Source organism: Macrotis lagotis, chromosome X (assembly GCF_037893015.1).
Source record: "Macrotis lagotis isolate mMagLag1 chromosome X, bilby.v1.9.chrom.fasta, whole genome shotgun sequence".
Classification (NCBI taxonomy): domain Eukaryota; kingdom Metazoa; phylum Chordata; class Mammalia; order Peramelemorphia; family Peramelidae; genus Macrotis; species Macrotis lagotis.
This window is the reverse complement of record NC_133666.1, coordinates 68241538-68267132: the sequence shown is the minus strand read 5'-3', so window position 1 is coordinate 68267132 and position 25595 is coordinate 68241538. Positions and strand designations below refer to the sequence as shown.

The 25595-nt window shown below is 40.4% G+C and overlaps 1 protein-coding gene across 2 annotated transcripts in view; it reads left to right on the top strand.

Moving 5' to 3' along the window:
* DOCK11 (dedicator of cytokinesis 11) overlaps positions 1-25595 on the top strand; it is a 195625-nt gene that overhangs the window by 26435 nt on the left and 143595 nt on the right. For both annotated transcript variants that reach the window (XM_074201251.1, XM_074201250.1), the window contains exon 2: positions 25478-25594. In XM_074201251.1, the coding sequence (XP_074057352.1) occupies positions 25478-25594 (117 nt within the window). The remainder of the gene's footprint in view (positions 1-25477; position 25595) is intronic.

Genomic DNA, 25595 nt, shown 5'->3' with positions numbered 1-25595 from the left:
TTCACTGAGTGTCTTCTATCTATTGAAGGTAGGCTGAGGAGGCAGGAGTACAGAAGACAAGATTCTTTCCCTTTGAAACCTGTGGCTTCATTAGGGACAAAAAGCATCAAACATTGGCTTGGTGGTCCATTTGTCTCATTGGAGTTTTTTTTTAATTTTTATTTTGATATATATATTTTTATTTTTTATTTTACATTTATATTTTATTTTTATTTTCCCCTTTTTATTTTGATATAAATTTTATTTTTATATGGATAATGAAAAATGTTTCTAATTGGAATGCTTTTAAAACTACAATATTATATTTCTTGACATTCTCTTCATCTTGACTTCACTCAAAGAGGGAATGAGTTCATTGTTTTGACCTTGTTAAAAAGGAAGATTTTTGAGTGCCATAGTAATAGGTAATTATTTTTGTGAACTTAGGAAAAGGTTGCCATACCTGTATTTGTTGAAAGAACTGGGGGTGTTTAGTTTGGAGAAGAGAATATTGCAGGAGAGGGAGTTACCATGAAGAAGAGGTTTTAAAATTGTTATTCTTGGCCCCAAAGATTAGAACTGGGAGAAATGGGTAGATGGTTTGCAAAGACAGATTTAAGAGTAAGGTAGGGAAGAAATTCCCAGAAATTTTGTTGCTATTCAGTCATTTTTCAGTCATGTCTGGCTCTTTATGGCCTCATTTGGAGTTTTTTTTGGCAGAAATCCTAGAGTGATTTGTGGATTCCTTTTCCAACTCATTTTACATATGAAGAAATGGAGGCCAAGAGGATTAAGTGACTTGCCTATGGTCATACAGTTAGGAAGTGTCCTGAGGAAGGATTTGAACTCAGGAAGATGAGTTTTCCTGACTCCAGGCCTAGGACTCCAGGCACTGCAGAGCTACCTAACACCTCTTCCCAACAATTACAGATGTCTAAAAGTGGTATGAGTTGCCTTGAGAATAGATGATACTTAAGCAAAGATCAGTCAGTAAGCAATTAGTAAGCACTTATTAAGTACCTACTGTGTGCCAGACATTGTGCTAAATTCCAGGGTACAATAAAGAAAATAGGACAGTCCCTGACCTCTAGGACCTTACAATCTAATCTGGGAAGACAACACACAAAGGGAAGCTCGAAGGAGTGAAGGGATAGGTGTGTCAATGCAGGCATGATGCAAAAGTGGACAGCAAGGTATCCAAGTGAAGTCAGGAAAGTCTGAGTTCAAATGCCACCTCAGACACATGCTAGCAGTGTGACCCTGGACAAGTCACTTGTTTGCTTCAGTTTCCTCATCTGTAAAATGGGCTGGAGAAGGAATGGCCAACTACTTCAGAATCCCTGCCAAGAAAACTCAAATGAGATCATGGAAGATTGAAAATCTGAAAACAACTGAAAAACAAAAATGGTGGCAAAGTCAGAGACATCCCAGAGCAGTACAGCCAAGTGGGCTATTGAGAATTCTGGCTGGTCACTGATTGGGTATGTTGTGGAGGGGATTCACATTAAAAAAAATGACTCTCAGTCCTTTCCAAATTTGAAATTCAGTGATTGTGAAATCTTAGTGTCCTGGGTGCCTGGGAGGAGAATGAAGTCAGGGCAGAGATATGAGACAGAAAAAAAAGCAAAGTATGTAATTAAGCTCCAAGGCCCACTGTGCACACTCAACAGTTTTCAGAGGGAAGCTGTTGTTTTGTCCTTCGTTCTTGAAGAAGACCACAACATCAGGAAGGTGATGTCATGACAAGCACATGAATTGGATTTGAGAGGGGGATTGTGCTAAGTCACCAGCCTCACTTTCTCCTCCAGAGCCATCTGGATCCAGTGGCCAGAGATGGATCAGGATGACTGGAGATGGCCCTGGTTGGGAGGCAACCAGGGTGAAGTGACACTGCTAATATCTGAGGCTGGATTTGAACTCCTGTCCTCTTGATTCCAAGGCCCGTGCTCTATCCACTGTGCTCCCTAGTGACCCTAAGTGGGTGCATTGGAGATACATGCCTAAAGCAGGTATGGATCACTGCACTATCAAGGGGCAAACATTTCCTGTATGAGCATGACCCCAAGTTCTGCCTTGCTCAGGTCACTTCCTAACAGATGCCCAGAGAAAGTGGGAAAGTGCTATGTTGGTACCAGGAATAGTCCATTGTGACTTGTGTTTCACTACCCTCCCTCTCAAAGGCATGGTCCAATCTAGCCACTCCAGACTTTGTCTCCCCTAGCTCTATAATACATTGTGACACATTTGCAAAGTTATGGTTATTCATTCACCCAAGACTTCTAAACTGAACTTTTAAGTCTTAATAGTTTCTTTATGCCACCTTTAAGTTTTAGGATGATAGACTTTCTTTGCAGACCGGAAAATATGAATTACAGCAGCTTTGGGTATCAAGACCAAGGATGTCACCCTGTTAAGGTTCCAGTAGTCAGGAACTTGTAACTTTTAATTTATTCCCTTAATTATCTGAAGGCCCAATCAATTTAGGGCAGCCTCAAGGACCTTTTCTTTTTTTAAAAAAGATTTTATTTATTTTGAGTTTTACAATTTTTCCCCCACTCTTGCTTCCTTCCCCCCACCCCCCACAGAAGAAATTCTGTTAATTCAAGGACCTGTTAAAGAAGACAAATGAAACTGTAGATCTGCTTCTCATTTGAAATGCAAAGAATTAAATTATAGTTGAAAAATCCTTAGAAAAATGACGGGCCCTTGGGGTGGCTTGGTGGTGCAATGGATAGAGCATTGGTCCTGGATTCAGCAATACCTGAGTTCAAATCCGGCCTCAGACACTTCATAATTACCTAGCTGTGTGACCTTGAAGAAGACCACTTAACCCCACTGTCTTGCAAAAAAAAAACCAAACAAAAAAATCACTAGTGAGCAAAGGAATAAATGGAACAACTTAAAAAAAAAGAAAAAAGAAAACGATGGGATCCTGCTCCTTCATCATCTGTAGTTGGTAGAAGTCCCATGTGGGCTAAGAGAAGCTGGGGGGGTGGCGGTAGGGGTGGGAAGAGTACATTCGTGACATGCTAAACCATAAGGGAAATCATGTTGGGAAATATGAGCCTTCCAAATGGAATTTGGATTTTGTTTTTAAATAATAATTACATTTCCATCCCCATTCAGTAGTATCTAATTAAGTTTGGGAGGTGGCCTCAGAAACTTTAAGGGAGGGTGGAAAGAACCCTGGATTTAGAGTTAGAGGATTTGCTATTCACTTGCTTTATGACCTTGAACAAATCACTAAAACACTTGCCCCCTCTCTACCTCAGTTTCCTCCTTTGCAGAATAAGGGACCAAAACAATTTCTAAAGTCCTTTCTAGTTCTAAAATTCATTGATCATTTTGTGAACTGCTTTTGGGGGGAAACCCCCAAACCTTAGGCTGAGTCTTAAAAAATAATCTTTGACTCTTCCTAATCCCTCCCAGCCTTACTTAGTTGGTTGCCAAGGCACTCCCCTGCTGGAACTGCTGCACCAATCTTCCAATTGGTCTCTTGGCCATCCTTTCTGTCTTTCACATCCCTGCCAGATTAATCTTTTTAAAGCACTTCTTTCCCTTTGTCATTTCCCACACTGCCGATAATGGCTTTCCAATGCCTACAGAATCAGATTTAGACATCCTAGCCCTAAATTCAAGATGTGTCTCCCCATCTGGACCCAGATTTCCTGTATTTCCAGCACTGTATTTCAGCCAGACTGGATTAACTTCTCACCCCAAACATACCTTCTCTTTTTCTGTTTTTGTACATATTCCTTCCATGCTCTGCCCTTTTAAAATACCCTCTCTTCATCTCCACCTATCCAAATCCTCATCCTCCCTTAGGATCCACTTTAAATCCCATATCCTTTACCCATCATAACTCTTATTACTCATTTCATAATAGAGTACTACCTTATGATATAGTTCTTTTAAATCGTTCAACGTTAGGTGCTCCCAATGTGCAGAGAGCACTGTATATAATGAGCAGAGAGAGATGAATAAGAAAGTCTTTCCTTTCAAGAAAGGGAATGAATATACAGATTGCTGTCCTCTTGTAACATTACTTGTTTGCATATGTCTTTGGGGATTTGCATATTATTATTAATATTATATTCTTCTTCACATCTGCTGCCTTGTACTATTATTTATCTTCTCATGTGTACGTACTGTCTCCCCATCTAGAAGGTAATGGGGATTATGTTTTGCCAGCCTCATAGAAGCGTGTGAACAGAAGTCAGATTCTGGCAGATAAGCCCAGGGGGCTGGTCTCCTGACAGACCAGTCTAGCTCAGTGGGCAGAACCTCTGCACCAGAGGGCTGGCCTCCAGGCTCTTGGCTTATTGTTTGGTCTGCAGCAATTCTAGGAGAGAATTGACTACTGTGGATAGAGTTGGATATAGTCAAGGGTTAGAGGGAATAACCCTTCCCCCCCATGAAAGCACCACCTAAGTGGTCAAAGTGGGCTAACCACTTTGTGTTGGAGAAGTTCTTTATTCTATTCAATGGATCCAGACAACCATCACATTTAGCAGCTTTGTGGACCTTCCTTTAAGAGGTATGGAGTGCTAGATGCAGGAAAGTCCCTCTCCTTGGGCCATCTCATGTGGTGACTATTATGTACAGAAGTGCCCCCTCCCCAGTACTCTTTTGTTCAAGGGGGCCTAGCATCTTTTTCCTCATCACACACATTGGTTGCCTGTTTCCCAAGGGAGACACACCCTGGCAAATATAGAGACTCACACGTCCCCATCCATGCTCAAGAGTCTTTTGAGATCTACTGCTGGTTTGAGGTGCCACATATTTGTCTTTGAACCACAACAGCCACTGTTCTCAGGTGCTGGCATCCAAAGGCAAGTGGAGGTGGCCATGAGTGAACCCAACTGAGGCTGTGAGTTCTCCAACTGTTATTTCCCCTCCCCCCCAGCATGGGACTTCTGCGACAGGCCCAGCCTAGACAGTTCTCAAGGGTAACACTCAGAATGGTTTCAAGAATGGAGATGGGAATTGCCAATGCAGTGAGTCTTTAGACACTTCCATTTAATTGTCCTTGAATTCCTAGCAAGAGAGCCATTTCAACTCCTGTAAATGTAGGTGGGATATTGCATTTAGAAAATTGCAATGGGAAGAGCAGTATTTTAATTGGTATGTAGGATAACATAGCCCTCTTGTAGAGGTTGGTCTTTTTCTTTGAGAAGGTGATGCAGAATCCTCTATCTGTACAACTTATAGTTGCCTTTGTTCTGGGAGGTTCTAGCCCCCTCCAAGTGATCTAGGTCTTGCCCAGAACCTTTGGAATGGCTGAGCACCCTGCAGGAAAATTTGTCTCACTACTCTGTAGTCGATTATGCCTCATACTGTGTATTTTTAATCCTTTTTGATTTCACTTTGTTCTGTGGCATTGGCCATATGATGGTTAGGTTAGTAGAGATTTAGAGCAGGAAGTGACCTTAGAAATCATGTCATCTAGTCTAGTCTAACCCCCTCATTTTAAAGTGCAGGAAATTGAAGCCCAGAGAGAAGAGGTGCTTGCTTACAGGTTATACATATACCTTGGAAATGGCAGAGCTGAAATTCAAATCCAGATCTTCTGATAACTACCTTACTTGTCAGGCTTCTTCTCTACCTCTGTAATTACTCCAGCACCACCACTTACTGTTCCCCACCTCTCTCTTTTCTTTTGAATCAGGGCCAAGCACTTTACCAAAGTGTCCTCTACTGTCTGACAGGAGCAGGTCTAGAGTAGCTGCTCATCCCCCTTGGCCTGCTTGAATTTTGATCATTCATATATATCCTGGGTAGCCCAGGGGACTTTGAACACATCCCCTCTGCTCTGTTTCCTCATTTGTAAAGTTGGGATAATAATAGCACTTCAGGGAATTATGGCAAGTTGCAAATGAGATCATAGGCCTTCACTATCAGAAATAATGCTAATTTTGCCAAGCCACTGATGAGAGAAGGCTGTGTCAAGAAACTCGGCCCAGGTAGATGTGTGGAGGTGGGGAGGGGGCAGAGAACTAGGCAGACTCAGCTGAGATTTCAGGAGTGGGACTTGCCTATCCTGGAGTGTCAGAGCACCATCTTAGAAATGTTAGCTTTGCCTCCCACTTTTTGAAATTGAGAAGCTTCTTGTTTCCATCCTCGAGTAACTCTTTTGTGGTGAGAAGGGCCTGGATGACCAGTTGGCTATGGATTAGGTGTTAGCACAGAGAGACTAGGGCCAAATGTGCAGTTTGCTAAAAATTCAAGTTTGAATTTCAGGAAATAAAAAAGGTGTGTTCAAAAAACTATTTGAGGGGCATCTAGGTGCCACAGTGGATAGAGCACCACCAGCCCTGGAGTCAGGAGTTTAAATCCTACCTTAGACACTTAATCATTACCTAGCCGTGTGGCCTTGGGCAAGTCACTTACCCCATTTGCTTTGTAAAAACCTTAAAAAAACTATTTGAGAAAAAAACCCAAAATTTTGTTTTTCAGTGACAAAAATGGATGTAGTCAAAGTAGCATTTCTTTTTCTTTTCTTTCTTTCTTGCAAGTGACTTGCCCAAGGCCACACGGCTAGGTAATTATTAAGTGTCTGAGGTCGGATTTGAACTCAGGTACTCCTGACTCCGGGGCCGGTGCTCTATCCACTGTGCCAGCCACCTAGATACCCCCAAAGTAGCATTTCTTAAGGATCTACATGTTCTAGACCTTGTGCTATGCTCTAGGGATACAAAGAAAGGAAAATACAAAGAACAGGAAACTTCCTTCTCTCTAGGAGCTCACAGTTTGAAGGAAGAAGATAACATTTAAACAACTCTATACAAACAAGATATGGGCTAGATCATTTAGAGATAATTTGGGAGGAAAGGCCCTCACATTAAGAGGGTTATTGAATAAAGTGCGATTTTCGCTGGGACAGGGAAGGAAGACAAAGAAACCAGGAGTAAAGATGATAAAGGAGGAGGTCTTTCCTGGTCTGGGGAACAGCCAGTGAAAATGCAGTTAGGAGAAACAATCTTGTTTCAAGAACAATGGGCAGGGAATTATGGGCACAAATACTGTAATTGGAAACAAATTTTATAATCTTTTTTTTGCTTCACTGTTAAAATGTTTACATCCTGTAATCTTTTCTTTATAGGTATATATGTTTATATGTGTGAATATATGCACATATATATATATATATATATATATATATATATAGACATACATACACACAGAGAGAGAGAGAGAGAGAGAAGAGAGAGAAGGAACTGATTCTTATAACCTTCTCTGCACTGTTAAAATGTTTTCTCTTGACCTTTTACTTTGGCACTGGTCATACTTTCACCTTTGAGCCAAGCCAGATGCTAGATAGTAAACTAGGTAGGGGCTCATCTTACAACCACACCTCCAGAAGCAATCATCTCTTACAAAGACCCCCGACCACTCCCCAAAGGTCAACAACCCAATACTGGATCTGAGGGGACATTTAAGGAGAATCTGGCTCTATTGGGGTCTCTCTGACCTCCTACTAGCAAGCTAGCTGACTGGTCTGGTTAAACTGCTGGGCCCCAAATCTATGTGGCCTTTAAAGACCTTCTCTCTGTGTGTTGCAATGGCTTCTTAATAAATCTCTGGGTTTTTTTACACCTACATTCTATATTTGAATTATGAGTTTATCATAGAAAGAATCAAACTCTTGGACAACATCACTGGTTCAAAGGGTTCATGGAAAGGGAGTAATGTAAGAAAGCTGAAAAGGTAGGAAAGGGCCAAGTTGGGAAAGGCTCTAAAATCAGCTAGAGAGTTTTTTATTTGATCCTGTAGGTAATAAGGAGCTTCTGAAGCTTATTGAATGTATGTGTGTGTGAGATAATCAGACATCTACTTTAGAAAAATCACTCTGACAGCTGAGTGGAGAATGGACTGGAGTGGGGGACAGACTTGAGGCTGGCAGACTAATGGGAATTAGTAATGGGAAGGGTCTTGCCTGGCCAGAGTGGTGTCACTGTCAGCAGAGAGAGATAGTTCAGCGGTGGAATCACTGGGACCTGGCAACAACTTGGATATAGAGTGTGAGAGGGAGTGAGGGGATGAGGATAACATCTAGATTGTGAACCCGTGTGACAGGGAGAATGGTGAAATCCTCAAAAGTAATTGAAAATTAGGAAAAGAGGTTTGGAGGAGGATGGGAATGATAATGAGTACAGGTTGAGTTTGAGATGTCTGAGCCATCATTTTAGGTGCTCAGTAACAGTTGGAAATGTGAAACTGGAGGTCAGGGAAGAAATTAGGAATAGATGGATAGATCTGAGTTCATCTGTATACAAATGATAATTTAATCTTCCTCCTACCTTCACCTCCCCATTTCCATTGGAAAAAAAAGGGGAAAAAACCCGTTGCAACAAATATGTATAGTCAAACAAAACAATATTATGTTGGCCCTGTCCAAAAAATATAGGTCTCAAATCATACCCTAAGTTTGTTACCTCTCTGTCAGGATATGGGTGACATGTTTCATCGTAAGTCCTTTGAATATGGCTTGGTCATTGTGTTGATCAGAGTCCTTAAATCTTTCAAAGTTTGTTTTGCTTTACAATTTCATGTTACGGTGTAAATTGTTTTCCTGATTCTGCTCACTTCACTCTATCTGTTCATAGAAATCTTCTAAGGTCTTGGAAAACTTCCTCTCGTCATTTTATATTCCATCAAATTCATCTAGCATAATTGGTTCTTGCCTTCCTCATTCAATGAGCACCTCTTGGTTTCCAGTTTTATCACCACCAAAAGAGTTACTGTCAATATCTCTATCTCTATCTCTTTCTCTATCTCTATCTCTATCTTTTTGACTTCTTTTCCTGAAAGAGAAACATTTTTTGACAAAAGGAATTGTTAGTTTGCATACTTGGTAGGAAATTGATAAGCATTTCTGACGTTCCTGCTTTGTGTTCCATATAAGCTCTGGAGATGAGAACAAAGCGTAACAGTCCCTGAACCAAGGAGATTATATTCTTTGGAGGGAACAATATGTTCACATATGGTTATATAATAACAAATCAAGTATCATGTAGCTTTGGAGGGGAGAGTCCAAGCAACTAGTGGAGGAATCAGGATAGTAGGTGACCCTTGAGTTAAATTTTAAAGGAAATGAGGGATTCCAAGAAGTAGAAGAGAGGAGGCACAGGATTCCACAGAGACAGGAGGTATCATATATAAAATATGGTCTGTATCATTAGATTGTAGAATTTGTAAATGGGACTAATGGATAAGAAAACCAGGAAGGTAGAGATGAGCTAGATTGTGAAGTTGTAAATGCCAAATGAAGGACTTCATATTGAATCATGGAAATTTATTTAGTAAGGGGGTGATGTGGTTAGTCCTATACTTTAGGAAAATCATTCTGCAGAGGAGGAGATGCAGATGAGAGATGTAGAGATAAAAATGACAAGATTTTATGTTTGTTGGCAATGAAGGATTAGGGAGAAAGATGGGTAGAATGTGATAACTAAGATTGCAAATATGGCACATTAAGGAATGGTGGTGTCTTCAGCAGTAGTAGTAGGGAAGCTCAGAAGCATGGTGGTTTTGGAGGGGACGAAAAAGTCAATGGAAATTGCTACCCAGTGGTCTTTGATTGAAAAGAATTTATTCAGGTTGGAAATAGATTAACAAAGAATTTGGATAGATTTAAATTAATACAAGTCATATGTTTCTATAATAATAAGCATCTTATTATAAGGAAATCTTGCATATCATTGACAAGTGTAGTTTTATGAATTTATTAGTACAGACCCCTGGGATGGAGAGATGATGGTATGACCTGGGATGGAAAAACTCTATTTGGTTGTTTAATAAGATTCCTTTGTAATTGAGTAGGTCATTTTACGATTTTGTTTTTTAGTTTAAGCATTCCCATTTATGATTTTGTTCTTTTGAAAAGGCACAGGGCAAGCCATGCCATATTTTTTTGCAAGGGAATTCTGGGATTTCAGTACACCTTCTTCCTGGCTTTAAATGGTTTGCATTGAGTTGCTGTGATTGAAAAAAGTATCAATTGGTGGCCAACCCTCTGGCCCTGAGCCCAGGAATGTACTGGTAAATGTTTAACAACAGCTTCTCCAATAAGAAGGCTCACACTTTTAAGTTTAATTTAAATTATTAACATTTTCTTAAAACTTTCTGAAGTCTAAACATTCTACAAAAATGAATGAGTTTCATTTTTGCAGCATTTGCTCCCTGAGGAAGTGTAAATGCTCACATTGAACATGTAATAATCAGTTTGAGCTAGTTCAAGGTGGCATTATCACACCCTGGCACAACCTCACTTCCCTGGGCTAGGCCTAGCCTCGAATGAGGTTGTTGGGCCATGATCCTAAGTCTTTCCAGTTTTGTGAGCCCTGCTAGAGCATTTGAACTGGAAATAGGGGAGAGAAGTACCCTTAGATGGGTGACATTATTTTGTACTTCTTCCTTTATTCCCCCCCCCCTTTTTTTAGGATTTTGCAAGGCAAATGGGGTTAACTGGCTTGCCCAAGGCCACAGAGCAAGGCAATTATTAAGTGTCTGAGCCCAGATTTGAACCCAGGTACTCCTGACTCCAGGGCAGGTGCTTTATCCATTGCACCACCTAGCCACCCCCCCACCCCCGCTAGAGCATTTGAGAGCTCAGGGATGTCTCTGGGCTAAGAAAAGACAACTGTTTGGGGAGATATTGGGGAGATAAATCCTTCAGGATAGCACAAGAAAGCGAGTAATGACTCTAACATGTAGGGTACTTCTTTGGGGGTGGATAACACGAATGAGAGGGTGGATAGGTGTGGATAGGTTGTGGAGCCCACAACAATGTGATAACAGAACCACTGCAACATTCACTCATGATTACGTGCCTACTATGTGCCTACCCCTGAACTAAGTGCCAGGATCACAAAGAAAGCTAAGAGACAGTTCCTATCCTCTAAGAGCTCACAAGCAAGCACGTGTACCCACAAGCTGTAGACAAGAAAAATGGGAAATAATTGTGACTAAGAGGGACTGGGAGACATGGATGCATATGATTATCTGCTCTGATCAACAGCTTGTATATTTTAGGAAAGATGTTGCTTTTGTACCACGCTTAGTGATTCCTACATCGGAACAATCTTCCTGTGATTAGAAGGTTCCTGTTTTCTTGATTACTTCCTGTGTTTGAGACATGGAACTGTCAGGAAGGGGAATTAAGTTAGTTTGTATATTGGATAAATGCTTTGGAGTTGGAGAAAAGGAAGCTTGACTCAAATGGATTTGGGGGTGGGGTGTTTGTTTTGAGATTATTTGTAAACTCACTGCTGCTATCTCATCTCATCCCTTATCATAGGAAATTGATAGTTGACTGGGTTTGGTAAATGTTCAGAAGCATTAACTGAGTTTGATATTTTAAAAAAAATTGTTGTTCAGTTGCTTATCCCTTGTATGTGAGCAATGAAAGAACTCCAAAATGAAGCTCAGGGCTGGGTTAGTGAACTGGCCAAATTCAGGTCCCAAGAAGAGCTAAGGTATTTGACCTCTCTTCTTTCCTAGATATATGGAAGACTATGAGGGGAAAGCTTCACTGACTTGTTCAGAGAGGGAAATAGAAGTGCATCTAGAACTGATCATGCTTTGAGAGTAAAACACATCAAGAAAACCTAATTAAAAATACAATCAAGTAAATTTTTTAAACAAAGTTGATCACTTAAGTTCAGAATTCAGGTACTATAAACCATAGGTAAAAGTCCTTTATAAAACCAGGAAAAAGAGAGAGTCAATATGACCTTGGGGACTTTAGAAGCAACTTGGTTCACTTCTGAAAACTGTCCACAAATGAGAAGAGGAAAGAAAGAAATCCTTATCTCCTGGGCTTGTGTTTTCTGAATTTCATTTTAAGGCCCCTGGCACTGGCACTTCCTTAGTTTCTCCCATGTTGGCTTTTGCATAGTATTATTAACATCGAGTGCCCTAGCCTCATTATCTCTGTTACCCTCTCAGCTGGATTCTAAAGACTTGACAGTATTTTGTTTTGGTCTGTAACTATCTAAAGCTGAATCTGACGATTTCTCCTGTTCTTGTAAAGGACCTGAGGTGCTAATCCCTTCATGAAAATGGCAAACCAGAAAGAGCAGCAATGAAAGTAAAAAGCTAAATAAAGATCAACCACCAGCTCCCCAAAACCCAGAATCTCATTATCTTCTAGATTTATTTAAAAACCAAAATCTCACTTGGGGAAAAATTGTAGCATTAGTGAAAGCAGGTTTTAATGAATTTTGAGACCATTTTCAGGAGTCTATTCTCAAATAGAAAGGGTTTGAATTTTGATTTTGTTCAGCTCACTGCATGTGGATACATGACTGTCTAAGAGGAAAATCTAGGAATACAATCGACCATGTGACCTTTTGATGTTCCAAGTCTCTCACACAGAGGCTTTGATTGATTCTGAGAAGTGAGTGCTGTTGTTTTAATTCTGATTGACCAATATGAAATAATTCCCACCAAACAGAGGTAATCTTTTCTAAGTGAATGGGCTGGTCACTAGAGCCACATACTAATATTCAATTAACAATTTATTTTTCTATTTCTTCCATCCTATTGAAAAAAAAGATGAGAAAAGGAAACCCTTATAGCACATATGCCAGATCATCCACTGTGAAATGTTGGACTGGATGGCTTCTCAGATTCCATCCTAGCTCTAGTTCTAGGAATATCTCTTTTGGTCAATTTGATATCTTCCTATTGACTCATTTCTAGTTTGGGTACTGTGGGTACTGCCAAAGGAGCCAGAGATCAGTGCAGAGAAATAGAACAGAGAGCTGCTTTTATATACCTTGCAGGTTATTTATTTATTTATTTATTTATGTATCTATTTATTAAAGTTTTTTTTTTGGCAAGGCAATTGGGGTTAAGTGACTTGCCCAAGGTCACGCAGCTAAGTAGTTGTTAAGTGTCTGAGGTGGAATTTGAACTCACGTCCTCCTGACTCCAGGGCCGGTGCTCTATCCACTGCACCACCTAGCTGCCCCCCCATTGTAGGATATTTAATCAATGCTTATTGAATGAATGAATATTTTAAATATTTAATGAATGAAACTTTTAGAATTTCTTAATTCTTACAAATGAGACTCTGCAAAACTAAATTATCCATTTTTTTTCAGCAGCTTCTGATATTAAACTCAGCCCTTTTTAGATAGGCTTGTATTCTTACTTGCTTCTGCAACCATGAATGAAATGCTACCTTTGTGGCCTAAAGGAGGCCATATGTTTTCTCAAAGGGCTCAATTTATTATCAATTAGCTCTGAAACCCTATTAGCCTAAAGGCAAGTGTTTGCTTTAGGACTAATGTGTGCTAAGGAACCTGCAATTTGGGAAGCTTATTTTTTCCTTCTCTGCTTCCAGGGAAAATACTGACACCTAACCTCCTTTTTTTACAGATTATCTCTGTTCCTAACCTTTTATTAAGTGCTGAGAGAGAACAACCTTTACTGGAAGACCCTCTAGATAGAATTCTTTTATACCATGAATCTTAACTTTTCAAGAACGTTGTGTTGGCTAATAAGAGGACATCTGGGTGGAAGGACCTTTTCCAGAATGGAAAAGGACAAAGGCTCCAGTAGACATAAAATAGTACATTTCATGGCACCAAGGGAAAGAACCTGTTATTCCCATACCACCACATCTAGCTCTTTCCATTTATCAGGAATGCTAGGAAGGGTATCCTTCTTTAGGTTGAGGTTGGTCTAACTTGCCTCTGAGGTAGCTTCCACTTCTGAAAATATGATTCTGTTAGGTGATGCTATCAACCCATTACAGAGAATTTTAGACTTATAGATACATTTATGCAATCTGAAAAAAATCATGTCTTCTCTCTCATTTAGGATAAAAACAACAACATCTCCTTAACCTCTAAACCATCTTCCAGGTTGTGAGTAGAAGGAAGGGAAGGAACTGTTAAGTGGTGTTGTATGTGTGTTTTTGTGTGTGTGTGTGTGTGTGTGTGTGTGTGTGTGTATGTGTGTGTGGTGGGGGAATACCAGCCCTGAGTATCCATCTAAAAGAAACTTTGTGACCCTATGAGGCAGTTCTGCTACTCAAGGTAACCTGGAAAAGAGCAGAAAGGCTCTGCTCCCTGGGTTGGAGGGGCGGCCCACCAGAGTGAAAGAACTTCAGCCTCCTGGAGGCAGCCCCAGGGCGCTGGGAGCCGCGGCTCACAGCAGTGAGGAAGTCTCCTGAGCTGCACCCCAGGGAGCACCGGGCACAAAGTGGGGGAACAGCGGGGGACCTCTGCCAGAGGGAGCACATGGAGCCCAGCCCTCAGGGCACACAACAAGCAGAGTGGCCACCTCAGCCCAGATCCAGGAAACAGAAGCAGGCAGCCCATAAGCAGCAGCCCCCAGGGCATGAGCCCATTGAGCTGAGGGAGGGGAGTGAAGAGAGAGACTGTGGAGCTCTGCCCCTGGAACAGGACTCTGGGGCTCTGACCACATTCAGATCCTGATCCCAGTCTAGCCCCCCCCCCCATAGAACAGCAGGCCCCCCCCCACCTCAGCCCTGTGGCACAGGGGGGCACATATGGTCATTCACAGACCAGGAGGGAGGACAGAGCCTCACACACTGAGACCCTTGTGGGAGTGTCCCAAAAGCTCAGGAAGCACCCCAAAACCAGGCCCAGGCTGGGAAAACGAGCAAGCAGAGAAATAAGAGGAAGACCATTGAGAAATATTTTGCATATGAGCCCAAGGATCAAAATACTCAGTCTGAAGATGAGGAAGCACAAGCTCCTGCATCTAAAGACTCCAAGAAAAACAAAAATTGGGCTCAGGGTATGACAGAGCTCAAAAAAGACTTTGAAAATCAAATGAGGGAGTTAGAAGGAAAACCTTGGAAAAGAAAGGAGATAGATGCAGGAAAAACATGAAAATGAAGTCAGCAGCTTAGTCAAGGAAATCCAAAAAAATGCTGAAGAAAATAGCATGCTAAAAACCAGCTTAGGTCAAATGGATAAAACAGTTCAAAAAGTTATGGAGGAGAAGAATGCTTTAAAAAGCATAATTGGCCAGATGGAAAAAAGAGATAAGAAAACTCTCTGAGGAGAACAAATCCTTCAGACAAAGAATAGAATTCAGGGATATTGATTAATTTACCAGAAATCAGGAATCAATACTTCAAAACCAAAAAAATAAAAAATTAGAAGAAAATGTGAAATATCTCATTGAAAAAACAACTGATATGGAAAACAGACTTAGGAAAGATAATTTAAAAATTATTGGAATACCTGAAAGTCATGATCAGGAAAAGAGCCTTGACATCGTTTTCAAAGAATTACTACAGGAAAATTGCCCTGATATTCTAGAAGCAGAGGGCAAAATAGAAATGGAGAGAATCCACCGATCCCCCCGAGAAAGAGATCCCAAAAAACCAACCCCTAGGAATATTATAGCCAAGTACCAGAACTCCAAAGTCAAAGAGAAAATATTACAAGCAGCCAGAAGGACACAGTTCAAATATCGCGGAGCTGCAGTCAGGATCACACAGGACTTAGCAGCAACTACATTGGAAGCTCGGAGGGCTTGGAATATAATATATATCGGAAGGCAAAAGAGCTTAGAATGCAGCCAAGAATGAACTACCCAGCAAGGTTGAATGTCCTCTTCCAGGGGAAAAAGATGGACTTTCAATGAACCAGGGGAATTTCAAATGTTCCTGTTGGAATGGTCAGAGCTGAACAGAAGGTTTGATCTTCGGATGCGGGACTCAGGTGAAGCATAGCGAGTGGAGGAGAAGGGGAAAATATGAGGGACTTAATGATGATGAATTGCATGTATTCATGCATAGAAAAATGACACTGATAATACTCATATGAACCTTCTCAGTTAATAGAGCAGGTAGAGGGAGCTTTTGTAGTTGAAGCACAGGAGAAAGCTGAATTCGAAGATAAAATATGGTGTAAAAATGGAGTCAATAGAAAAAAAGGGAAATGTGATGGACAGAAAGAAAAAGGAAAGGAGGAATAGGCCAAGGTATTTCATAGAATAAGATTTTTCTTTATTACAATGAGCTATTGCCATGATATGGAAGGGGGGGAGGCAAGAGGGAATGAGGGAACCTTTGCTCTCATCAGAGGTGACTAGGAGAGGAAACAGCATATATACTCAATGGGGTATAGACATCTGGAGTAAGAAGGGGGGGAGCAGGGGGAAGGGGTGGGGATGTGAATAAAGGAAGAGAGGATGGACAATGGGGGGAGAGTGGTCAGATATAACACATTTTCTTTTCTACTTCTTGCAAAGGACTGGGATTGGAAGACCTGTCCAGGACTATAGGGCCAGGTGGATGCTAAGCCTAAGGGGTGGTATGGGGGCTCAGGGCCTCTTGGCCCCAGAACCAGGGATCTGTCTGCTTTGCCACTCAGCTACCCTACAGCAGAGTCAGAGTGAAAGGAGAGAGAAAATATAGTATATGGTAGTGAAGAAATAAGAAAGAAGGGAGTTGCGATCAGCAATGGCAATGTTGGAAAAATATGGAGGGAGGGAGGACAGAGCCTCACACACTGAGACCCTTGTGGGAGTGTCCCAAAAGCTCAGGAAGCACCCCAAAACCAAGCCCAGGCTGGGAAAACGAGCAAGCAGAGAAATAAGAGGAAGACCATTGAGAAATATTTTGCATATGAGCCCAAGGATCAAAATACTCAGTCTGAAGATGAGGAAGCACAAGCTCCTGCATCTAAAGACTCCAAGAAAAACAAAAATTGGGCTCAGGGTATGACAGAGCTCAAAAAAGACTTTGAAAATCAAATGAGGGAGTTAGAAGGAAAACCTTGGAAAAGAAAGGAGATAGATGCAGGAAAAACATGAAAATGAAGTGCGATGGACTTACCATAAAGAATGCAATCCACCCATGACAGAGTTGTTGATGTTGGAACAAAGACTGAAGAACATTTTTTTATTATTATTATTATTATTTGGGAGAGGGTGCAGGGCAAATGGAGCTGGGTGGCCTGCCTGGAGACGCATGGCAGGGTGATCGTTGGTTGTCTGAGGCTGGATTTGGACCTGAGTGCTCCAGGCTCAAGGGCCAATGCTCTGTCCGCCACCCAGCCACCCCTACTATTATTACTATTTTATTTTATTTTGGGTCTTTTTTTTCTTCATTTTGTTTTTTGCAGAGCAGCAGGGATTGGGTGGCTTTCATGTCACATGACTAGGTGATTGTTGGGTCTACAGGGCTGGATGTGGGCTCGGGTGCTCATGGCTCCAGGGCTGGTGCTTCGTCCATTGCGCCACCTCACCACACCTACAATTATTACTATTATTTTTTTTAATTTTAATTTTTTTCTCTCCCCTTTACTTTATCGCTCAAGCAAGCCTATATTTATGGGGGGAGGGGGTATTTCGTTTACTCTTAAACAAGAATATTTTATTAATGTAAAAAAATTATTTGTACAAAATGAGAATAAAAAAATACAAAAAAAAAGAAAAAATTGTTCATCATACAGTGTTGCTGTTACTGGATATAATACTTTACTGCTCTGCTCACTTCACTTTGCATTACTTGTAAGTGTTTGAAGGTTTTTCTAAAACTATCCTGCTTGTCATTTCTTATAGCACAATAGTACTTAATCACATTCATGAATCACAACTAGTTTGGCCATTCCCCAATTGATGGCATTCCCTCAATTTCCAATTCTATAAATATTTTTGTACAAATAGGTTCTTTTCCCTTTTTTAAATCCCTTTGGGATGCAGATTTAGCAGTGGTATGGCTGGATCAAAGGGTATGCACTGTTTTACTAGGAAAAATTCTAAGGATTGGCATTTACAGTAACACTACCATTGCAGAGGCAGCTTGAGAAAATTATTGAAGCCTGTGGAAAGACTTCGGAAGACTACGTGAATGTCTAACAACAGTGGTCGGTAGAAAACAAATAAATTGCTTTGCTAAAAAAGGAACCTGTAGAATGGAATCTGGAATCAGGAATTCTTAGTTCCCTTAGTCATCAAGTGAAAGTGAAAGCCAGTAAAGGTAAGGTAATACAATGGACTAAAGACAATAAAGAAATGAGTGGAGAAATAACTTCCAAGAAAGGAGGATAGAAAACATTTCTGGTTGTCTCTGTGATGGAAAGGAGTCCCATAGAGTGACAAGGAAAATTGGATCAGATGTGAAGCAGCCTTTGTGCCATCAATATAATGAATGAGAGAGTAGTGACATAAAAGGAAATGAGTGAAATTGGAGAGTAGCAGGTCTGGATAAAATCCATAATTATTGACTCAGAGCTTCACAGTGTGTGTTCACGAAGCACTTTACAAACTTCCTCTCTGATGAAAGCCTGATTCCATTATTTTATTTTTAAATCAGAAGGCATTGCATGTTTATTCCAAAATATGAGAACCTCAATAACTCCTCTAAAAACATTGGCTAATTGCCTAATAAGAAGCATACACAGCTTGTAATGCTCAAGAAATCTATAGACACTTCGAAGAAAATAATATGTTGGATGAGGAGCTAAAAGGGTTTGTCAAAAAGTTCCAGGGATGTAAAAAATAAGTTACTGTTGGTTCATTGAGACAAGGGCCCTGAAACATACCTCTTTGTTCTGATCTTATGGCTTAGTGAGGTATTGCAAATGGATAAAATAGATCTGAGTGTGGTGAGAATGCAAAAGTATTTCATGTCTTCTTGGATGACTTTCTTTGTTGACATGCCATTGTCAAGAATGGCATGTTCCAGAGAGACTTTTAAGCCTGCTATGGTTCTACTAGTATTAAACCCATTATCTTCATTCCTGGACAAAATTTAGTCTGTCAGTTCAAAGAGCGATATAGCTGGATGACAGCAAGTTAACTGGCTCCATTGAAAAGCACATTCAATTGGAAATCAAGTAAATGTCCTTCAGTTGGAGAATGGCTTAGCAAACTGTGGTCTATGTATGTCATGAAACACTATTGTTCTATTAGAAACCAGGAGGGACAGGAATTCAGGGAAGCTTGGAGGGATTTGTATGAACTGATGCTGAGTGAGATGAGCAGAACCAGAAAAACACTGTACCTCCAAACAGCAACATGGGGGTAATGATCAACCTTGATGGACTTGCTCATTTCATCGGTGCAACATGCAGGGACAATTTGGGGTTCTCTGCAATGGGGAATGCCAAGTGTATCCAGAGAAAGGATTGTTGAGCTTGAACAAAGACCAAGGACTATTACCTTTAATTTAGCGAAAAAACCTGATACCGTATTGTCCGATCTTACTATGTCTTATACTTTATGTTTCTTCCATAAGGATATGATTTCTCTCTTGTCACACTCAATTTGGATCAATGTATACCATGGAAACAATGTAAAGACTGGAAAATTGCCTTCTGTGGGGAAGTAAGATTAAGGGGGGGGTATTGTGAAACTCAAAATAAATAAAATCTTTTAAAAAAAGAAAATCACATTCAACAGCTTTAGTCTAATGAAAATGTTCACCAATGATATAAAAATGAAATTTTAGCTCAGTGATATAAAATGATTAACATACACTAGGGATTAGAAGAGATGAAAGATTCTGAGGTCAAATCCAGAGGTTAATTTGAATCAGTGGATGAAGGCAATATTTACAGATAACTTTGTATTCTCCAGGCAAGGTATACAAATTAAGATCAGCATAAAGAAAACTGAGACTGTGTCATCTTAAGAGAGCAAATTGAAGTCATATCTTAACAGGAAGAACATAGAGTGATTATAATGCTTCTATAATATCAGTTTATTGTATACTTTTGGCAGTGTGAAATGGATGACTTTCGCTCTTGAAGGTGTCTAAACAGTTATCTGTAAAATGTTAAGGAAACCCAGGGCTCTTCACTCCATGGCAGCTATAGCAAAATTGATATTGCCTCTTCAGAAAGGAGGGAGAAAATTGATCAATGTTCACAAGGCACAGAATAAACAGGTTAAAAGTATACAGAAATACTTTTGAAAAAGACAGATTTCTTTTCTCAAAGAAGCCATAAAGGCTGACAACAGGTATATGGTATAGCATTCCTTGAATGCAGATACAACCCACTAAATGGCTAATATCCAAGAATGGAATCAAAAGATGCTTTATGGGCAAACATCCACATGAATCAACGATATCTTGATAAGGAAGTGTTGAACAAATGGTTGTGTTATGTGGATCTGTTATCTGAAGTGAAGTTGGTGATTGTAATTTGGGATCAGGTCCTTCCCACTGGAAATTATAGAAAGGTTCATTTTAAGAACCCTAGAATTATTGATCAGCAAATTTTATGCCATGAAATGATAGTAACAATATAGCTTATCACTGCAGGTTGCAAAAATTCATCAGCTGCTTGGATAAGAAGGAAGATATAATGAGGTGGCTAGAATTATAGTCCAGAAGATCATTATAAATCATATACTGACAGAAGGCAAATTCCTGTTCTGCAAATCTCATGTATCTTTGAGAATTCAATTAACTATTAGAACGGGTTTTTAAAAGAACTGTTATCCACAGCCAAATAGACATAACATGGATCCATAAAAACGTAATAATAATAATAATGTATTTATAGATGTTGCCACACTAAATACTCAATCTCCAAAGTATGTGGCCTGAAAAATTTTAAAATATAGAGACATTAGTGGAAGAAAGTAAAACCACATGGGGATGGGATGCTGTCCTTCTTATCCTTTCTTCTACTGTATCTGTCCAGATGATGCTTTCAGTGAGTCTACAGATGATGAGCTTACATTTCAGTATTCTTATTCAGTTATAAAAAGGTTCTATCTTATCTACCTACATTAGAATGCATTTAATTAAATATAAGAAAATAATAGAATAGTAATTTGTCCTTGCACCTCTTCTAACTGACCTCCACTGAAAGAGATGAGAAGAATAAAGGTTCTCATCTTGATAGTTGACATCAGTAATAGTAACCTGTGGGTTTTCAAAATATTTTAATATACTATGTTAATGGGCTTCTCAAAAAGGTGTGTGACTTGGTGGACACTGAATATCAGTTAAGTTAGAGATCCCGCTCTATAATGGAAATTATAAAGGGCTAGTGCTCTTCTTGGCTTTGGTTAAAAGTGAAATACAAGGACTGTATCTTTTTGGTACTGATTCCTGTAGCTGTTTGGTTATGTAAGGCAATAAATCTTCCATTTCCCTTCCATTCAAGCTATTTTTTTCCACATGTTCTCATGGAGACAAGGGTGGAAATGAAACTGTTCAACTCTAGAGTCTAGCCCTTCCTCTGGCCTGGGCTCTTGTAAAGGGAACCCATGCATTTCTGGCTTCAAGGTAACTTTCAAGAGCCAACATCCCAGTTTTTCCTGTCACAAATTAACCCTTGTGAAGTAGAAGAGGATTGAGTTGTTGTTCTGTGTGGAGAAATGTATTTATAACAGGGTATATTTGATTTTAGTCAGATCTTTTAAATGATATTTTAAACCTTGATTTCTCTTACTGGCCAGGACAACCTGAATTTATTGTAGTTGTTTCATATAATATTCCTCACTTCTTAGAACTAGATGTAGTTGTCACTTCTAGATGGATCCGCAATGTATTTTAAAGTAGTGGTGACGTGAAGGGTAACTCTGAGAAAAGAAAACTTAGTTTGGGTGGGCTTGCTGTTGTTTTCTAGAGTTAATTAAAGCTGATGGTGGGAAGTCTTTGGGAGTTGATCCTTAGGCAGTCAATCAATAGGCATCTGTTAAGCACCGATTATATGACTGGCACTGTGTATACAAAAAAAGGGCAAAAGACTATGCTTTCTCTCAGGGAGCTCCCTTTTGAATGTCCTCTGCTGCAGTAGGATGCCCATTGGTATTTGGAGCTAGATTTCTCACCTGTTTTTAAAAATTATTGACATTACCTTAATATCTGAATATATGTCTCCATTCTCTCCTATTCAAGAAGCTATTTTATAAAAGAGAAAAAAATAACTTCAGTAAAATAATATTAATAATGATAATATTAATTTATTGGTGTTTAGTTGTTTTCAGTAATGATTGACTCTTTGCTTTTTGGGGTTTTCTTGGCAGAGCTACTGGAGTGATTTGCCATTGCCTTTTTCAACTTATTTTGCAGATGAGGAAACAGAGGCAAACAGGGTGAAGTGACTTGTCCAGGGTCACACAGCTAGTGAGTGTCAAAGACTGGATTTGAACTCAGGAAGAGTACTCTCTCTGACACTAGGCCCAGTACTCTTTCTCTATGCACTGAATCCCCTGGCTGCCCTTATATTATAATAATAATAATAATAATAATAATAATAATAGCAGCTAATATTTAAGTCCTAATATAGGCTTTGTGCCAGGCACACTGTACTAAGTGCTTTGCGGTTATTATCTTTGTTACAACCTTGGGAGGCAGGTACAAGATGATCCCCATTTTATAGAAGAGGAATCATACTGAGATGATTGTTGGAGATGAATCTTTCTAACTTCAGAGCTTGTACTCAATCCGTTGTGCCACCTAGCTGTCCCCAGGAATATGGTAGCCATCATGAAAGCTAGGCTCCTAAAGGTTGGAATTGGTAGAAACCATTTTCATTTCATTGACGGTTCTCTTTCCCCTAGTTCTATTCTCTGAAAATATGTTGGGAGGAAGTAGGACTGGCATCACAGACTCATTGATGTAGAGCTAGGAGCAACCTCAGAGAGTTCATCTGTTCCATTTGACTCCCCTTTTATGTCTGAGGAACTGAGGCTCAAACAGGTCAAATTAGCTGACCTGCCTTGTAAGTGACCCAGCTAATATTTGAATTGAGGGTCTCTGAGTCTTCGATTGTACCATGACCACTTTTTGAGGTGGTAGTTTGTGGGAGAGTTGTGTGTGTGTGTGTGTGTGTGTGTGTGTGTGTGTGTGTGTGTGTGTGTAATTCTACTGATTTGTCTCTTGTTTGGATAAATTACTGTTAATAAGCTTGCTGTCTTTGGAGAATATAGATGTTGACAACTGAAACTGGGATTCACTGGGCCACCTTTTAAACTAACTCCCTCTGGTTCAACAAGCATTAACTAAAACTGGTTAGAATGGTTTTTTTTCTTTGAGTTCTTTCTTTTTGAGAGACCCCAAAGATAGGGCTTGGCTCTTCCTGTCAGAATCTTCCCTAGCTTTCCCCCCAAATGCCACCTCAGCCATGAAACTTTCCCTGCTTTCCCCAAACAGTCCAGAGCTCTTGTCTTCTGGGTTCAGGTTGGAGAAGGATGGAAAGGAGAGTGTTTCTGGGGTTTTTCTCTTCCTTTCTCCTGCAGATCCTAGAGGGCAGAAGCCTTCTTTGGAGGGAAGCCTTTCCTGAGCCTCCCATTTGGCCATCTCTCTCCTGCCTCAAGTTTCCTAGACTATGGGGCCTGTCTGATTTCTCTCATGCCCTCTTTGTTTTCTCCTCTGTGTTTATTTTCCTGTGCCCAGGTTTCATCCCATCTGTAGAAATGGAAGCTATGCGAGTACAAGGACCATGTGGGTTGGTTTTCTATCTTTGTATCCCCAGCCCCAAACACAATAGCCCACATATTGTAGAGACTTGGAATGGTTTGGTGGGATTGAAATCAAACAAACTGAATTCAACAATGACTAGAAAGAAAGGAAAAAGTCTTTCTAGAATACCTACTATGTTCTAAGCACTTTACAAATGTTTTCTTGTTTGAGTCTGATAAAAAGCCTGCAAGGTAGGTGCTGTTATTGTCCTCATTTTACAGGTGAGGAAACTAAGGTAAACAGGGGTTTGGATCTTGCCAGTGATCTCACAGCTAGGAAGTGTCCAAGGCTGGCTTGACCTCGGCTCTTCCTTGCTTACCTGTCCATGGCTCTGTGCACTATGCACCACTTGGTTGCTTTTAAGCTTTATTATCTCAGAGTGACAGCTGAGGAAAATGAGGCAGACAGTAGTAATTTATACAGGGTCAAAGTCCAAAGTTGGTTTTGAACTCTCATCTTTCTGATCCTAGCCTCAGTGTTCTGGGAACAGTGGTGTCTCATTTTTCCCCCTTCCCCTACAACTGAATGAGTGAATGAATGAAGTCCATTGGCTGATTGTGGACTACTTAGAATTTTTGTGTAAAGGAATGATTCATTTGAGCTTTTGGGGGAGGTGGGTTGGATGTCTATACCTTTCATTTAATCAGTGGAAGGGAGGCCCTCTCCCAGTGTAGATGGATAGTTTCTCAGTACCTGTAGTCTTAAGTAGCTACCTGCACCTGAGAGATGACCAGTCCAAAGTGTAAGGATTTTGGCAAATCTCTGGAGTCCAATCCAGACCAAGAGAATTTCCTGAATGACCCTTTGCCTACAGCTGGCCCTGGCAGCAGGGCTTTGGAATATACTAGCTGCCAGTTACCCAGAATTCACCCAATAGGAGGAGGCTCCACTCTCACCTCAGAACCCCATACACCTCTGCTCCCTGACCCCAGTACTTGGTCCCAATTGACGCAGGGAAAGATAGTATAAAAGCTCATCTGCTTTCCCTGTTAGGTGGTTCACTTCATCCCCCAAAGTTGCCTCATGTCATTCTTGCTCTACCTGCTCCTATCTTATGCTGTATTCTATTTCTTCTTGCTTCACCTCTCAGCCATGCCAACCCAGGGCTGGAGTCTCAGCAGTTTCCTCCACCTCCCAAGCCAAGCCTTGCCTTAGGGCCAGTTGATCCAGATCTCCAGGGATGGATCTTGAACCCATGTCCTCCTTCCTTCTCTGACACTAGGAGTCCTGCCCTAATCATGTACCCTTCAAATTTTCTCCCAGCATTAATGACCTCCTTTCCTGATAGCATCCTTTGGAACCTTGAATCTTCCTGAAACTGTAAACATGGTCACCCAGCTAGTATGTGCCAGAGATTAAACTTAAAGATCACAAGAATTCCTGACTGTAAAGCTCCTTTTTGTACCCATCAGACCATTCTGCCTGCAATGGGCTGTATTTGAGTTTTAGTGCAGCATCAGGGGATGTTTATGAGGTTTTTTAAAGTAGAAAGAAGTCTCCTCAGTGCATTTAAAAATCTGTTATTATTTTAATTATCATTTGTATCTGCCACAATTTGGAACAACATAACTCAGTTTAACTCTGATTGAGCCCAGAGGACTAAAATGAATTGAAAGGTGAGAAAAGGATAAATGACAAGCTCAAAGTGAGAGATTCTTAGGTATTTGCTCCAAATCTTTTTCTTGGAGTTTAGAAATGAAGTTTCTGAATGTTCTTAGCATGAGACTTGGGTGGAGCCCTAGACATCCTGTTGGATAATTGTCAACTAATGGACTTCCAAATCTGTCATTTTGGGGTCTGTGTCAAATAGAACCCAGGCCTGAAGGCTTCACAGATAAGAAAGAGGACATATGGCTTTATTTTAAGCAAGAAAAGACTTTTTTTTGGGGGGGGCACTTAACCCTTTTATGAAAGTTTTTCTGGGAAGTATTTTTGGAAAAAGAATGATTCCTTCACTTATGATACTATTTTGAGGAAATGGAGAAACTTAATGATAAATTTCTCTTATTTTAAATGTGGTTATCCTGCTATTATCAGTGTGAACTCATAGTATGAATTCCCTTTATTTTTCCTACAAAGGAGAAAGCCAAAGTTGTTGAGCCCCTGGACTATGAGAATGTTGTTGCCCAAAGGAAGGCCCAGATTTACAGTGACCCTCTCCGAGACCTGCTCATGTTCCCCATGGAGGACTTGTCTG